Source organism: Sorex fumeus, unplaced genomic scaffold (genome assembly GCF_029834395.1).
Source record: "Sorex fumeus unplaced genomic scaffold, SorFum_2.1 ptg000019l, whole genome shotgun sequence".
Lineage (NCBI taxonomy): Eukaryota > Metazoa > Chordata > Mammalia > Eulipotyphla > Soricidae > Sorex > Sorex fumeus.
The window spans coordinates 13,124,372-13,140,140 of record NW_026606076.1 but is presented as its reverse complement, the minus strand read 5'-3'; the positions used below and the strand labels follow the sequence as shown (position 1 = coordinate 13,140,140).

General features: G+C 66.7%; 2 protein-coding genes across 12 annotated transcripts in view; both read right to left on the bottom strand.

The window, feature by feature from the left end:
- CELF5 (CUGBP Elav-like family member 5) overlaps positions 1-3,264 on the bottom strand; it is a 38,891-nt gene extending 35,627 nt beyond the window's left edge. For 9 of the 11 annotated variants that reach the window (XM_056112895.1, XM_056112897.1, XM_056112899.1 and 6 more), the window contains exon 1: positions 2,971-3,264. In XM_056112895.1, the coding sequence (XP_055968870.1) occupies positions 2,971-3,202 (232 nt within the window). In that variant the 5' untranslated portion in view covers positions 3,203-3,264. Of the gene's footprint in view, positions 1-2,131; positions 2,179-2,970 lie in introns of those variants that run through there. The other 2 variants (XM_056112909.1, XM_056112908.1) reach the window with 2 other exon arrangements.
- A 2,716-nt stretch (positions 3,265-5,980) lies between these two features.
- Positions 5,981-15,398, bottom strand: NCLN (nicalin). The gene is made up of 15 exons (XM_056112917.1): positions 15,111-15,398; positions 12,660-12,850; positions 12,208-12,352; positions 11,188-11,282; positions 10,730-10,810; positions 9,835-9,938; positions 9,653-9,741; positions 9,440-9,579; positions 8,724-8,902; positions 8,249-8,336; positions 8,117-8,155; positions 7,867-8,027; positions 7,420-7,473; positions 7,235-7,313; positions 5,981-6,958 (listed from the first exon to the last, which is right to left on the bottom strand). Exons 1-15 carry the CDS (start codon positions 15,292-15,294, stop codon positions 6,899-6,901), a joined length of 1,689 nt encoding a protein of 562 aa, XP_055968892.1. The 5' UTR covers positions 15,295-15,398; the 3' UTR covers positions 5,981-6,898.
- Between the last annotated feature and the right edge of the window lie 371 nt (positions 15,399-15,769).

Genomic DNA, 15,769 nt, shown 5'->3' with positions numbered 1-15,769 from the left:
TCAAAGGTCATGGCCCCCTCCTGCGTCCATTTTCTGGGGGTGGCCATCCCTGCGCAGGACCGTGACTGTGACCGTGGCCATCGCTGGGCATTTCTGCTAAGCCATGCCGTCAGGCTGGGGCGGGCACTAGAATCTGACCTGGCCTCGGTTTCCCTTCTTTGTGCGGTGTGAGGTTTAGGAGGGGCCCTGGGGTGAGGCTCCCACAGGCCTGGAGTATGGGGTGGGGTGCACCCCCAGTCCTGGGGACCCACATCTGGGGCCCTGAAGGCCAGGGAGGGGTCATGCTCCTCACCCTGCACCCTGACAGAGAAACCAAAAGGGCTCAAGGGTCTGGGCCAGGACACCCCATCTCACACCCAAGGAACCCCAACTTCTCATGCACCCCCACTTCTCCTGGCTGAAGCCACAATGCTACACCCCGTGGCAGTCTCAGCGACATCCCTGGCTCACTCCCCAGGGCCTCCCCCAAAAGCCAGGAGGGGCTTGGGGAGATTTTTGTGTCTGTTTATTTTGGGGATCACACCTGTCTGTGTTCAAGGATCACTCCTGGGGGGGCTTGGGGGACCCTAGGAAATGCTGGGGATCGAATCTGGGTCAGCCACGTGCAAGACAAACGCCCTCCCCGCTGTGCTCTCACCCTGGCCCCAGGACCATTACCCCCGACCCAAGAATGTTTGAGGGTGGCTGGAAAGAAAGCCCCCAGCCTTGCCCCCCTCTAGGCCCTGCACCCCAGTACAGACAAACCTAGAAAGGGGGTACAACATCACCCCACTTCCAAAATCCCACTTGCCCAAGCAAGATCAGAAACGAGGACAGACTCCCCCCACCCTAACATTCTCCAGCCACATTCCAGGCCTCCTGTTCTGCCACCAGCAGAGAAACTGAGGCACAGTTTGCTGGGGCCAGGGATGCGGAGCCTGGGAAGGGGGATCCCATGGGGGTTCAGCCATAAGAAAGGGGGGAAAGGCACTTCCTAAATCATAGCTCACCTTCCTCTCCCCGTGGTGTTCGGGGGGGGGTCATGGACAGACAGACCCTCCCCACTCCAATCAGCGTCTTTCTCAAAAACGCAGCTCTCAGGCCTGCTGGGGGGGGGGGGCTCTGCGGAAAGGGCTTCCCCAGAGCTGCAGACCCCTGAACTCTCTCTGGGGACCAGGGGACCCCTCAGCCGCAGGGAGGAATATTCTAGGCCTCCCACCCCTTTCTGAGCAGTGGTTGGGTGTCAGTGCAGAGGGGGTGGGGATTTCTCCCCCTCAGGGCTGGGGGTGGGGGGCTTCCCCCCTCCACGCAGTCACTCATTCATCCATTCCCTTCTTCACTCACTCATCCCTTTCAGCCCTCCCTTCCTTTATTCCCTTCATTCTCCCTTTCACTCATTCGCCACATCATTTCCTTCCCTCCTGGATTCCTTCCTTCCTTCCTTCCTTCCTTCCTTCCCTCCCTCCCTCCCTCCCTCCTGCCTTTCTTCCTTCATTCCCTCCCTCCTTTCTTCACTCATTCATTCCCTTCTTCCTCCACCACCTCCTTCCTTCCCTCCTTCCTTTGCTCCTTCCCCCTCCTTCTTCCTCCCTTCCTTCCCAAACCCCCCCCACACATGCATGCATGCATGCGTGTGCTTTGGGATCCCTGCCACCCCAGAGAGGAGGAGGAGGGACAGGTGGGGTCTGAAGTAGGTCACCGGCCTGGGGGTACCCAGCAGAACGCGTTCTCCACCCACCCACCCCAGCCCACAGGGAGCCACCGGGCTCCTACCATGAACACCCTCTCCAGCACACCATAGGAGAAAAATCAGGCGTGGGGGACACGGTCAGGCCTCCCAGCCCGCCTGCCTCCCCCTGCCAAGCCCCCCCAACCCCCGTTCACCTGGCGCCCTGTCTGTCCATCCCCAAATTCAGCTCTCCCAGATGGACACCGGAGGTCCCTGCCTGTTCTGACCTCGGCGCGCTCTGGCCGCCTCTGGCCAGCTTGAACTTGGGCGGAGAGAGGGGGGACTGCTGCAGGCCTGGGGAGGGGGGAGCGGCCCCCTCGCCCTATCGCCTCAGCACCCCCTTCGCACCCCCCCCCCCGCTGGGCTCAGCTGCCTGCACCCCCCACCCAGTCACCCAGCCAGCCGTGCTTTCTTTGTAGTTACCGATCAGCCCGGGGTCGAGAACATCGGAGCTCCGCGCTGCCGCGCGGGGCTGGCTGGCCGGCCCGGACCTGCCCCCGGCCTGGCTTTGTGAAAATGACCAAAGCAAAACTTCCCCGACGACGACGACGACGACGACGACGATGACGACGACGACGACGGGGCTGGGGGGCGGCCTCCGGGCAGCTGGACAGCCCCCCCAAAAATAAAAGAAAACAGGCAGGGAAGAGTGGGGGAGGGCGGCGGGAAGAGGGGGGATCTGGGGGGAACGGGAGGGAGAAGGGGGAGAGGATGGGAGGCGGGGAAGATTGGAGAGAGGGAGAGAGAGGGTGGGAGGGAAAATGGAGAGAGGGATGGAGAGGGGGAGAGGGAGATGGAAAAATGGAGAGTGGTGAAGAGATGGGGATGGAGAGATGGAGGGATGGAGAGAAGAAAGGGGGAGAGGGGGAGAGGGAGACAGAAGGAGCCGGGGAGAGGAAGGAAGAGGGGAGAGAGATGGACAGCGGGGAGGGAGAGAGGCAGGGGAGAGGGAGAGGGAGAGGAGAGAGGCAGAGAGCGGGGCCGGGAGGGCTGGGGAGAGAGGAGAGACGGAGCGCCGGCGGCGGGGCGGGGGAGCCGGAGCGCGGAGAGGGCAGGGGGACCACGGAGGATGCAGGGGTGGGTGGGGGAGCCGGAGCGCGGAGGGGCCGAGCGGGGAGCGCCGGCCGCGGGAGGGAGGGAGCGGGGCGAGCGCGAGGCGCGCGGGTGCCGCGCCGGAAGGTGGGCGGAGGCGCGGGGGCGGCGGCGGCGGCGGCGGGGAGGGGGCGCGCGGCGGTGTCAGCGGCGGCCCGGGGGGCGCCCACCTTTGTGCAGGCCCGTGTAGGGGTCCTTGAGCACCGTGAGCTCGTAGATGCGCCCGAACTGCTCGAAGAGCGGCTTCAGGTCCTTCTCGTCCAGGTTGCGGGGGATCTGGCCCACGAAGAGCTTGATAGCGTCCAGGTCCTTGGCGCCGTCCGGCTGCGGCCCGGGGGGCTCGGGGCCCACCGGCGAGGGCCGCTGCTGCCGGCGCGCCTCGCTCTCGGTCAGGCGGGCCATGGCGGCGGCGCGGCCGAGGGCGGCGGGCGGACTCGCAGCTGGAGCGGCCGGCGCGCCCCCGCCCGCCCGCCCGCCTGCCCGCCCCCGCCGCCGCCGCCGCCGCCGCCGCCGCCGCCGCCGCCCGCGAGCCACAAAGGCCGCCCCGCAGCGGCCCCTGGCGGCCGGGCCGCGCCTCGCCGCGCCGCGCCGCGCCGCGCCCGCACCCCCGCACCCAGCCCCGAGCCCCGCGCCCGCGCCCCCGCCCCCGACCTGCACGCGGGCGTCGCACCCCGCGCCCCGCACCCACGCTCTGCATCCCGCACCCAGGCACCGCAACCCCACCCAGACATCGCATCCCGCGCCCGACCCCACGCCCCGCACCAAGGTATCGCATCCCGCCCCGCGCCCCGCACCCTGCACCCACGCTCCGCATCCACGCACTGTATTCCGCACTGACACCGCACCCCGCACCCAGACATCGAATCCTGCACACGGTGCCCGGCCCTGCGCCCCTCGCCCAGCACACAGACATCGCATTCCGCACCCCGCGCCTGACCCCGCGCCCCACACCCACGCACTGCACCCCGCACCAAGGCACCGCACCCCACACTCAGACATCGCATCCCGTCCCGCGCCCCGCACCCTGCACCCACGGCCCGCACCCACGCACCGCAACCCCACCCAGACATCACATCCCGCACCCAGCACCCAACCCGGCGCCCCGCGCCCCGCACCCATGCACTGCACCCGGCGCGCAGGCACCGCACCCCACACTCAGATATCGTATCCCGCATTAGGCCCCGCGCCCCGTGCCCAAGCCCCAGCCTCGCACTCAGACGTCGCATCCCGCACGGCATCCCGCACCCCGCACCCAGGCACCGAACCTTGCACCCAGACATCGCGTTCCGCCGCACCAGGCCCCACAGCCCGCGCCCTGTATCTGCACCCCGCGCCCCATCCCGCACCCGGGCACCGCATTCCGCGCCCCGCACCCACGCACTGCGTCCCGCACCGGGCCTCGCACCCCGCGCCCAAGCCGGACACCCAGACATCCCATCCTGCACCCCGCGCCCGACCTCTTACTCCGCACCTAGGCTCAGCACCCGATACCCCTCAGTCACATCCCGCACAGTGCCGCACATCCTGCACCCAGGCACCGCACCCCGCACCCAGACCATCGCATCCCGCACCAGGCCGCCCCCCTGTACCCCGCTCCCAGGTACCACACCCCACACGAATCTCGCACCCACGCACTGCACCCCACACCGCTGGAGAGAGTTCAGTGGGGGAGGGCACTTGCCTCACATGCTGCTGACTCGGGGTTGATTCCAGCACCCCAATTGGATCCCCTGAGCCCCGCCAGGAGTGATCCCTCAGTGCAGAGCCAGGAGTCAGCCCTGTGCTGGGTGTAGCCAGCCCCCCCCCCAAAAAAAAAGAGAAAGGGGGCTGGGGAGCACAGCGTTGAGGCCCTTGTTTTTTTTTTTTTTTTGCGTCACACCCAGCGATGCTTAGGGGTTTCTCCTGGCTCATGCACTCAGGAATAGCTCCTGGCGGTGCTCAGGGGACCATATGGGGTGCTGGGAATCGAGCCTATGTTGGTCATGTTGGCTGCGTGCAAGACAACGCCCTACCCACTGTGCTATCGCTCCAGCTCTGAGGCCCTTGTCTTGCATGCAGTTGACTCTGGCTCCACAGGGTCCCCTGAGGAACAGCCTGGAGGCCCCCAGCACCAATGCGGTGGCCCAGGTCCCCCACCCCCCACAGCACCCCACCCTTGGGAGGCCCCGACCCCAGGAAAAAATAAAAGGAAAAGAGAGAAATAAAATAGGGCTGGAGAGTGGCTCCCAGAGCCGAGAGTGGACACAGCCAGTCCCCACAGTCCCTGATCCCCAACAGCGTGGCCCGGAGCTGGCCAGGTATAGCCCTCCAAATCCAGTTAAATGCTCAAATGCCAGTGTGGGGGGGCACCGGGGTGGGGGTGGGGGCTTGGGGAAGTGTCCATCGCTGAGTGGAGCAGCTGATCAGAGAGCCAGTCAGAGCCCAAAGCCAAGGGGCCAGAAACTTAGGGTCTCCCCAATCCGGGGGGGTACCCCATGAGTTGGTGGAGGGAGTATGTTGCAGGCAGCGAGAACCACAGGGGTGGGGTGCAGGGTGCCCCCAGTGCTGCCTGATCGACATAAAGGTGCTCTGGGCTGTGACCCTAGGGAGGACGCTTGACTTCTCTGGGCTTCAGCAGCCTTCCGGGGAACCCCACGCAGGGTATGGAGAGCGATGCTGAGTGCCAAGTGAGGCTCTGATGAAACTGCGCATGTGCTGGGGTGAGGGGGCCCCAGCAGAGACCCCGAGAACCGAGCGGCTGCTGACTCCGCAGGTCCCTGTGCCCTTCATTCTCTGGCCATCCCCTTCCCAGCCTGGACCCCTGCAGCGGTCACCCAGTCTGGCACCCTGGCTCTCCAAGGCACTGCGTGCTTGCTCCCCCCAAGCCCCCAGCCCCTCCCCACACCCAAGTCTGCCGCCAGTGTCTGTGTGGCCTGTCCTCCGCATCCCCAAAACCTGCTTTGACCTGGCCCGTAAGCTGGGGAACCCCTGGAAACCCACAATTCTGGACAGCAGTTATGGGGATCCCAGAACCCACTCCGGGAGCGAGCACACACAGGGGTGCTGGGGGCACCTTCTGCAGGGGACAGTCCTGTCTGGTCAGTGCTGCCCTCCCTGGGCGGAATCTCAGGGATCCAGGACACAGGGCTCTTGTTCTCTCTCACACACAGACGCAGGTCACTGGTTATGGCTTTATTTACTCATCGTCCGCCGCCCTGCATGCCCGGAGATGGACCAGCCCCGAAGCTCCGGTAGGGGCCCCGAGCCTGAACTCCCAGGGTGGCTGGCACCCAGCAAACAGTCTCTGGGGGAGCCGGGGAGAGAGCAAGAGGGAAGAGGCCGGTAGCAAGAGTCTGGGGGCCAGTAGGGCCCCCCCACGTGGAGCTCATGGGCGGGGATGGCTCAGCAAAGGCAGTGGGGGGCAGGGGGGGGGTAGGGCCAGACTCTACCGGTTTGCGGCTCTGGGGTGGAGGCGGGGACAGCAGTGAGCGGGTTTGTCCTGGCAGCCCCCCCTTTCCCACCCCCTCAGCACTCCGCTGCTTCTATTGCTCATTAATGACACGCAAGGTCTCCCTGAGGTCAGTCCTGCCCTGTGACCCCCCGACCACACCAGGGAACTGAGACTGGGATGCTTGTGCGAGAAGCTTTGCAGAGGGGCTGCCTGAGCCCTGGGTGGCGGTGAAGGGCTCCAAGGAGCCAGAGGGATGCCCTGGGGAGTAGAGGTAAAAGGGCTGAGCTCAGGGTGCCAACATCCAGGGGTTCCGGGGGGGGGCCACTGAGGGGCTCCGTGGTCTTAGGTGCATGGGGGAGGATAGGGGCTTTGGACAGAGGAGCTGGGGCCTCAGGGAGTGGCCCCCGCAGGGCAGCTGGGGTAAGGGGGCCCCAAGCTCCAGATGTCCTAGGATGGGGGACAAGGGATCTAGCCTTCCGCGTGCAGAGCACCCGGTGAGCTATCCCGAGGCCCCTCACAGGGCTTATTTCCAAGTCCGAGTCTGGCCCCAGGGGCCCCCAGCCAAAGCTTCGCATCCTCAGTGGCTGCATTTCCAAAAGCCAGGCAGGAAGAGGCCCCGGATCCTGGGGGGCACAGAAGCCTTGGGACTCGACGCGCCCACGTCTCGCTCACTGTGTCTTGGCCTTCAGGAGCAGCCTCTGTACTGTCTTATACAGGAGATGGAAGTGCTGGGGGGCGAGGGGGAAGCAAAGGCACAGGTGAGGCGGGGAGGACAGGCAGAAGAGAGCAGCTAGGTGGGGCAGGGCCACAGGGTGGGGCGGGGCCATAGGGCGGGGCGAAACCACATGGTGGGGCAGGGCCACAAGTTGCCAAGAACAGCAGGGGCGGGGCTGCAGGATGGGGCATGGAATGGGGGCGGGGCCACATCAAAAAGAGAGGAAGGGGGCGGTGCCATAGGGTGGGCGGTGGGAGGGTGCCAGTGAGGCCGAGTAGGGCAAGCCCACCTGTACTGCGGTGTAAGCCATGCCCAGGTAGGCTCCGATGCACACCGCCAGCAGCAAGTCAAAGATGGCCGGCTTGACCCTGGGGATCAGAAGAGGGTCACAGTGGGGGTCAGGGGCGCTGGGGGCTGCCAAAGCAATCCCCCCATCCGCCCCTACAGCAGAATCCACGTTGGGGGTTGGCGCACCTGTAGGCGTTCATCACCTGCTTCAGCTGATCGTAGAAGACAAACTCGGGATCCCTAGGGAGAAGCGTTCTCTTGGGGGCCAGCTGGGCAGCAGACTGGCCGGGGCAGGGCGGGAACCCCCAGACACGGGGACGGAGACTGCCTCTGTCCCCTCCAGGGAAGCCCCATCCTTGGGCACGAGACTTCAGGCTCCTCCCAGGCCCCGCCCCACAGCTGATCTGCCCAGCACCCACGGGTGGTCATGACAAGGAGTGTGTTTGTAGTGGGGGAGGCCTGTGGGCAGGGCTGGTAGGGCCTGGGCCCTGACAGTGCTCAGGGCACAGGTGCCCGCTGGAACTGGGCTTTTGCTCCTACCCAGCGCCCGCACCTTCTAGGGGCACCGAGCTGGGGGAGCGTGAGTGCGCATGCGCGAGGCCCAGGGGCCCGGGGGCGGGGCTGGGCGCTCACCGCTTGTCCGCCTTGATGTGGTGCTGCCGGACCTCCTTGAGGTAGCGGCCCAGGTGGTGCTCCAGGGTGCTCAGGAACGTGCTGTCCTTGTCCACCAGCTGTGCTGCCCGCGGCTGCTGTGTCAGCCAGTCCATCACCGAGTCCAGCTGCTCCTGTTGTACCTGCCACACGGCCATCAGTGTGGGAGCCTGTGCTGGGAACCCGGCACCCCGCCCCACTCCGTGACCCCCCCTCCTGGGACTCCCCTTACCATCTGCTCTGTGAAGACCGGCATGTCTGGGGGTGTCCCCTGCAGAGAGAAGACACCAGCCCCTGAGCAGGCGCTGTGGGGGCTAAGAACCCCCGCGGCCGCCTCCCAGTCCGCAGGCCGCGTTAGCCCCACCTTCTCAGTGAGGTTGTAGATGACCCGGGTGAGGGCCTCGGCAATGAGCCGCGTGTTGCGGGTTAGGATCTTCGAATCCACCCGGGACCTGGGAGGGAAAGACGCAGGACAGAGGACGTGAGCGCGCCCCCAGAATGGCAGGTGGCATCTCTCCACCTCCCCGGGGTTCCTCCTGGTGTTAGGGGAAGTGCGGGGCTGGAGGGGGCAGGGGGACAGGGGGATGGGGTTCCATGGCAACACACCTGCCATGCAAAGCGCGAGGCTTCGGGCAGGATCCCCAGCACCGCCCTACGTGCCATGCCCCGACCAGAGGGTGATGCCCCATTGTGGTCCGGCTCATCAAGCAAGGAGGCGTCTAGGGGACACGGTTCAGGCCTGAGCCTGGCAGGGACGGGGTCTCGGTGGAGTGTGGGGCCCAGGGACGGTCACTGTTGTCCAGGGCGGAGCTCCGCGGCAGCAGGGACGGGGCGCTCACCGCACGTCCATGATGCTGCTGCGCTGGCCGTCGCGGTGGCTCTCCAGGTGGGACAGCGTGAAGGCCGGCAGCCGGCGAATGGCAAAGCGCTCGTGCTCCCAGGCCAGCATGTCCTCGGCCAAGTTGATCTTCTTGTGCACCATGGAGAAGCGTACCTCGGGGAACTGGTGGGCAGCCACCTGCATATGCGCGCAAGGCAAGGGGTCAGCCTTCCCCTGAAGGGGCCCTGCCCCTCTATGGAGGAGGGCTGTGTGAACCGTCCCCTCCTCCAGTTGGCACGCATGGATAGCCCCGCCCCATGGGTTCACTCCTCCAATTAGGATGCACCCATAGCCCCGCCCAGCGCCTGCTCTACAGTTAGGATGCATCTACAGCCACGCCCACCACCTGCTCCTCCAATTAGGATGCAGAGCCCTGCCCCAAGCCCCGCCCACCTCCTCCTCCAGTTAGGCTGCACCCATAGCCCCGCCTACCCCACAGGGTCCCCTCCCTCCAGGGGAACCAGGCACAGCAACATTCCCAGCCCTCCGGAACTCTGGGGGGGAGCATAATTATGGGGCTCCACTGGCCCTAGAGGTGCCTGAAGTGCCCTGCTAATAAGAGGGACCCCCCTGACCCCCCGTTCCAGGTGCAGAGATGGCTCACAATCTGGAGGCCCTGTGGGCACCCCAGTGGGCCCGGGGTGGCTCTTGGGGGACGGGGTGTGTGCTAATCACCTGCTCCAGCTCCCGCAGGAAGGCATGCTGCAGCGTACCCTCCCGCGGCGGCTTGGACACGTGCAGGTGCAGACCGTCCCCGCGGCCCAGGGTGTCCAAGCAGAGGACAAAGGCCACGTTGTCCTGGAGTAGGCTGGAATCTGCGGGGTGGGGAGAGTGAGGCGGGGCAGGGCGAGAGCGGGACCCGGGACCCCCACCGGCTGCGGGGCTCACCCGTGTGGTCCAGGTTATCCTCCAACCAGCGCTTGGTGCCCTGGTAGTTAAACTTGCCCCCTCCGGACGCGAAGAACAAGAGGTTGTACCTGGCGCGGGAGGGATGGGACACTTGGGCAGGTGAGTCGGGGTGCCCCCTCCCCCCTGCAGGCTGTCCCGGGGCGGGGAGGGGGGCGCCTTACGCGGCGTGCGTGCGCTTGTAGGTGTAGAGGCGCGAGAAGAGCCGCGCCAGCTCCAGCAACACCGACATGCCGCTCCCGTTGGAATCGGCGCCCAGTGACAGCCACTGTGGGGAGGCCGGGACCAGCGTCACCCTCCCGCCCAGGGCCCTCAGACCCCGGGAGGGTGGCGCCCGGGCTGGCATGCTGGGGGGCAGGGCGGAGCAGGCAGAGCCCCTGGGGGCGTGTGTGCGCGTTGGGGGGGGGGGGAATCTGTGGGGGAGGCTCCCTCCTGAGTGCTCCCCGAGCATGAAAGTTCCGCTGACTTGTCTGGGCCCCACTGGTATGGCTGGTACGAGGTGGGGGAGGCAACACAGAAATCTGGGGGAGAGGCAGGGTCCCCTCCCCCAGAGGAAAACCAGAAGGACCCTAGAGCCGGCTCCCAGGGGTGAGAAACATTCAGAACAGCACCCCCACCCCCTGCCAAGAGTGGGCTGAAACGGCCACCCCCTACGACCCCCACAGATAGGGCACGGTCATGCTGAGGCAGCCTGGACCTGTGCCTAGGGTCTCCCCTAAACCCACACCTGCACCCCCCTCCAGTGTGGTCATGTGGTCAAGGAAGGGCTCTCCTCCAAGCATCTGCCCGGCCCCTTGGACCTGCCCTCACAGTCCCCCTCCACTTTGGTTCATTTTCTATCTCATCTGCCAAGTTCTGGTTCCCTGGAAGTGTCCAAGGGAACCCCAATAAAAACACCGGATCAGAGAGGTGTGGGACTCAGACTTCAGTCCAGCATCAGGGACACCAACCAAGGTCCTTGTACCACCCCCTTAGGGCCCCGGGACAGGTGCTGTCCCTCTCTGCCACCTGTCTGTAAACTGGGTGAGTGCAGTGATCAGGGGCCCCCCAGATACGTACAGGAGCCACCCCAAAGGCATCATAGTGGGCCACGATGACGATGGTGGGAAGGTCCTCTCCGCCCAGCCCCGTCAGCCGGCCCTGGGGAGAGACGGGCACGATGGCCCGACGTGAGGGCCATGTGCCAATAAAGCTTTATTCAGAGAACAAGCAGGGGGCCACATCCTGCTGGGTTTCCACCTCTGGGCAAGGGCTCCAAAGCACGAGGGACCCAGCGGCTCTGCAACTTTCTGGGTGCAGACAGCAGGACCAGTATAGCCTCTGGCCAGTGCGGGTGGTGGGGCAGGGGGAGAGTGTAGGGAGGAAGTAGGGGGCCCTCCCCAGGCAGGCCCATCACCCCCCACCTGCAGGGTCCCCACTCCTGCCCTGGGAGGCAGTGCCAGACCAGAAAGCCTGGAAGAGAGGGAGGGTTTGGGGCACAGGAGAGGATGCAGGGAGCGCAGGAGGGGTTCACCCACCTCCACGCTGGTGATCAGCCAGTCGCTCACGGCCTTACTCTGGACGCCGCTGCTGACCATCTGGAAACCATTGGCAGTGGCAGTGTGCAGCAGTACTGGGGGGTGGAGAGGGGAGTCAGCACCCCAAACCGCCACAGCGGGGGGGTGGGGTGGGGGGGGGCGGGACACGCTCAGGACCTCCATGACCTGGGCTCCAGGACTCGGTCTGCAGCCCTGAGGGTGGGGGGTGGCGGCCTGCAAGCCAAGTGTGCTGTCCCCCCCCCACACTGCACCTCACGGCCAGGGCCCGGCTCCTACTGCCAGGAAGCGCAGTTGGGGTCACCGGCTTCACCAGGTCGCCCTGAGTTCTGCAGGGGCTACAGAACTGCACCCCAGGATCTCACTCGCGGTGCATGGAAGGAAGGAAGGAACCCCGAGTTGCCTCCAAACTGTGATCCAGTCTTTTGGTTTAGTTGAAAATAAACCAGGGGGTGGAGGAGCTGGTGCTGTAGCACAGAGGGGTGGGTGCTTGCCTTGCATACAGGTGACCCGGGTTGGAGCCCCAGAAACCCAGAGGGTCCCCCTGAACACCACCGGGGATCAGCCCTGAGCACAGAGTCAGGAGTCAGCCAGGAGCACTGCTGGGCGTACCCCTCCAAAAGTCAGGAGCCCCACCCCACGATCTGTAGCCAGTGGAGTCCAGGGCTTCACAAGGATCCAAGGACGAGGGGCTGCTCGAGGGGGGGCCACTAGCCCCCACAGTCTGGGGCTTTCCTGAACTACACTAGCAGTGCTCCAACACTGGGCTGGAATCCGGTGCCGCCTGACCCCAGCTGGGCTCCCTGTTCGGCAGGAGGTGCTCATTCAGGGAACGAAGTGCCCAGTAAGGGCCAGGCAGGCCACACCAGGAGAGGCCCTGAGGGAGGGAAAGGGACCCAGCCAGTTTCCCTATTTCTTACACTCTCGGTGGACCCCAGCTCTGCCCCCGCACTGCTGGAGCAGACCACGCATCGCATCTAGGTGGGGGGGCGGACACCCCACCTTCAGCGGCCGAGGCGGAGCCCTGCGAGGCAGAGGCGGCCTGCGTCTGCTCGTAGATGGACAGCAGGGCGTCGTCCTCCACCGCGAAGTACACGGGCACCAGGGTCTCCATGGCCAGCATCTCAGGCTCGATCTCCATGAATTGCTGCGCAGGGACAAAGGGAGGGGGGCGCTCAGGCCGGCGTGGGTCCGGGGGAGGGGACACCCCTGCCCCTCGCACGTCCCAGGTCCTGTCTCCCCTCCCTCAGCCCAGCCCTGGGGGAGGGGGCAAAACGGGGAGGGGAGAAAGGGGAGGGAAGCCCGGGGAGGGGCAAGGACCCAGGGGGCAGGGACAAGGGGTTGGGGTGGTGGAGGGGCAGGAACCCTGGATCCCTGGGGGTGGGGGACGCGGGGACCCCTGAGACCCAGGGAGGGCTGCTAGGGAGCCCCCACCCCCCGGCGCGGGCGCTCACGCGGATCACGTCCTGGGGCACGGCGGCCATGGCGCGCGGCAGGATGATGACCACGGCCCCGGCCGACTGGCGCAGCGCGCGCTGGTAGCGCTCGTAGGAGAAGTCGAGCAGCCGCATGAGCACGCAGCGCCGGCTCAGCACGTCCGCGTCCACCGTGCGCGCCTCCGTGTTCAGCACGGCGTTCCGGGTGCCTGCGGAGGGGGCCGGGCGGGGGGAGGGCGCTCAGGCTGGGGGGGTAGGGAGAGGGGACACCCCTGGCCCGCCCCCGCGGAGATCTCGGATCCTGGTCCTGCGGGTGCCGCCCCCCCCCCCCAGGACGACCCCAGCCTGCCCAGGAAGGATGAGCAGAGCCGGCCCCCTGGGCTCAGTCTCCCCCCCCACCCCTCCCCTTCACCATCAGGGTGACCTTGCGGTTCTATGGCTCCGCCCCGACCCCCTGCAAGAGGCAGTGGAGGGAGGAGGGGGGAAGAAGGGCCAGTCCCACACCCAGCACCCAGCACCTGCCCCCCCCACACCTGTTGCTCAACCACCAGGGAGCACCGGAAGTTGGGAAAGGGGAGCCCCAGGGGCGGGGAGCCGGGTGTGGTCAGGGAGAGGAGAGGCCCAAGGGCAGGGCCATGGGGCCCGCAGCACGCCCAGCCCTGCCACCCCCGCCTGGCATGGCTCCCCACGGGGTGGGGTGGGGAGGGGGGCGCCACGGGGCTCCCGTCCCTAGGGTCTGGAGAGCTTGTCAGGTCAGATAGCAGGAGAGGAAGGGGAGGGGGCACAAATCTCGGTATCGGACAGGCGCCTGGAGGAGGGCTGGGGGCACCCAGTCTGCCAGGATGGACCCCGGTGTCCCTACCCCCCACCACACCGGCACTCCTAGCTCTCGCAGGGGAGGCTGCCCCCCCACCCCCCGCCCCAGGAAACGAGGCGGTGACCCAGAATTGCGCCGAGCTGCTCTCCAGGGCCTCCTCTGGGGTAGGGGGAAAGGAAAGCTCTAGAAAAATCTGGAGCAGCGCCGCTGCCCTCCTCTGACCCCAGGGTGAGGTGCTGAGAGTGAGGGGACGCTGGCCCTGCCCTCCCACCCAGCTGACCTGACCTCAAGGTCCTATTGGCCAGCGGCCGGTAAGCCCCTCTCCCAGGGGCGGGGCGGGCGCTGCTCTTGCAAGCAGCTAACCCAGTTGGATTCCCGGCACCCCTGAGCCGTGCCAGCCCTGAGCACGGCCAGGGGAGGCACAATCAAAGGTCCCCCCACTGCTGATCACACACAGACCTCTGTGACTCTGATCCCCTGACAGCGGGCACAGAGCAGCACCTCGGGAGCACAGCTGCGCTCCAGAGTGACACCCCCACGCAGGGCCCAGGGGCACCCGGGACTGTGAGGGTAGTAACTTTTAGGCGTGGAGGGACTGCACGACAGCCTGGAGCACCCCAGCGGCTGGGCTGCGCGAGCACCTGGCGGGAGTGGGGTCCCGTACGGACTTTTTCAGGACCCAAAGCACCAGGAGAAGGAAAAGAAGAGGCCAGAGAGTTCTGGAAGCGCAGCCACAGCTATAGCTGGGGGAGCTCCCAGAAGTGGCGCATGAAACCACCGAGGTGCCCCAGGGGGCAGGGGTCAAGTGTGCTCAGAAGATCGGCGTGGGGAGGGTGTGGATGAGGGAGGAAGGCGACGGGGATTGAGACACTTTAGTGGGACGAGCACAGGGCGGGCTTAAGGGCGGAGAGGGGGGCCTGGCGAGGAGCTGGGTTGGGGGTGCAAATGCGAAGATGGCCAGAATGCGGGTGCTGCTCGCTGGGAGCGGGCTGGGCAGTCCCCTGAACGGGGCAGCAACCGGCAGGGAGCCGGGCGTGCCTCCAAATGGGCCAGGGACACGAGTGGGTGGCGACAGGCAAACGGACTAGCGACAAGGCCAGGCGCTACGTTGGGAATATGGCCCAAGGAGGCTGGGGGTGGGGGCGTGAGCGGACAGGGGCCGAGTTGGGGCCAGCTACAACCAACCAACCAGTGGGGCGAGTCCAAACGTCAGGGGGCAACTGGGGTTCAGGGAGGTAGAGCCCGTGCAGGGTCAGGCCGGGGCTGCTGCACCCTAAGGATGGACAGGCCAGGGCTCGGGTCCCGACCGGGGTGCAGGGACACGCCGGATCGCGGGGCCGGACCGGGACGTGGGGACAGGTTCGGGGACGGGCCAGGGAGCGTCGGGGACCCGCCAGGGCGCGGGGGCAGGCGCGGGGACGAACCGGGGCGCGGGGGACACACCGAGGCGCGGGGACAGGCTCGGGGCTAGGCCGGGCCAGGGCGCGGGGACGGGTCAGGGCTCGGGAACCGGCAGCGGCGCGGGCTCGAAGCTAGGTCGCGTCGGGGTGCCGGGACAGCCCGTGGCGCGGGGCCGGGCCGAGGCTCGGGAAGCGTCAGGGGCTCGGGGACCGGCTCGGGGAGGCCGGCAGCGGCGGGGGCCGGGCACGCACCGTACGGCTGGCCCTGCAGGTCGTACTGCTGCATGCGGTAGACCGTGAACTCGTGCGCCGCTTCGGCGGCCGGCAGCGGCGGCGCCACCAGCAGCAGCACGGCGGGCAGGAAGACGATGAAGCCGAGCGGCAGGCACGACGCCTTCAGCATGTTCTCCAGCACCTCGCCCGCTTCCTCAAGCATCCTGGCTGGCGGCGGGGCCGCGCGAGGCGGCAGCGGCGGCGACCGGGAGCGGACGGGGTAGCAGCGGCAGATCCCGCGGACTCACCTCGGCATGGGTTGGCGCCGGGGTCCTGCGGGCATCGCGCCGGGCAGCCCACGGGGTCCTTCGGGCACTGTGGGAGACAGCCCCGTCTGGCCGCACAGCCTGCCGGGAATCGTAGTCTCTCCACCTCCGCCGCGCGCGGAACTCTGGGATCTGTAGGCCCGGCCTCCCGGACTCTCGGGTTGGAAGCCGGACTTGGACTGTCAGGAAGCTGACGAAGTTTCACGTGAACTCCAGAAAACACGGAACTTAAAAATGCTATATTCCCTAGAACTTATTTAAACCCTGACTTAGTTGTTGGGGGAGGAGGGGGCGGGGAAGGCGAGAGGCGAAGGGACGTGACCTTGCAACCCGGAAGGACGCAAATTGGGGGTGGGGCAAACAGCCGCGCTA

Coding starts and splice junctions, on each gene's coding strand:
- NCLN (XM_056112917.1), bottom strand. CDS start 15,294: ATGCTTGAGGAAGCGGGCGAGGTGCTGGAGAACATGCTGAAGGCGTCG. Junction 11,283..12,207: donor CTCCGCCTCGGCCGCTGAAG/GTGGGGTGTCCG, acceptor TCCACCCCCCAG/TACTGCTGCACACTGCCACT. Junction 7,314..7,419: donor CAGGTGATGAACGCCTACAG/GTGCGCCAACCC, acceptor TCTGATCCCCAG/GGTCAAGCCGGCCATCTTTG.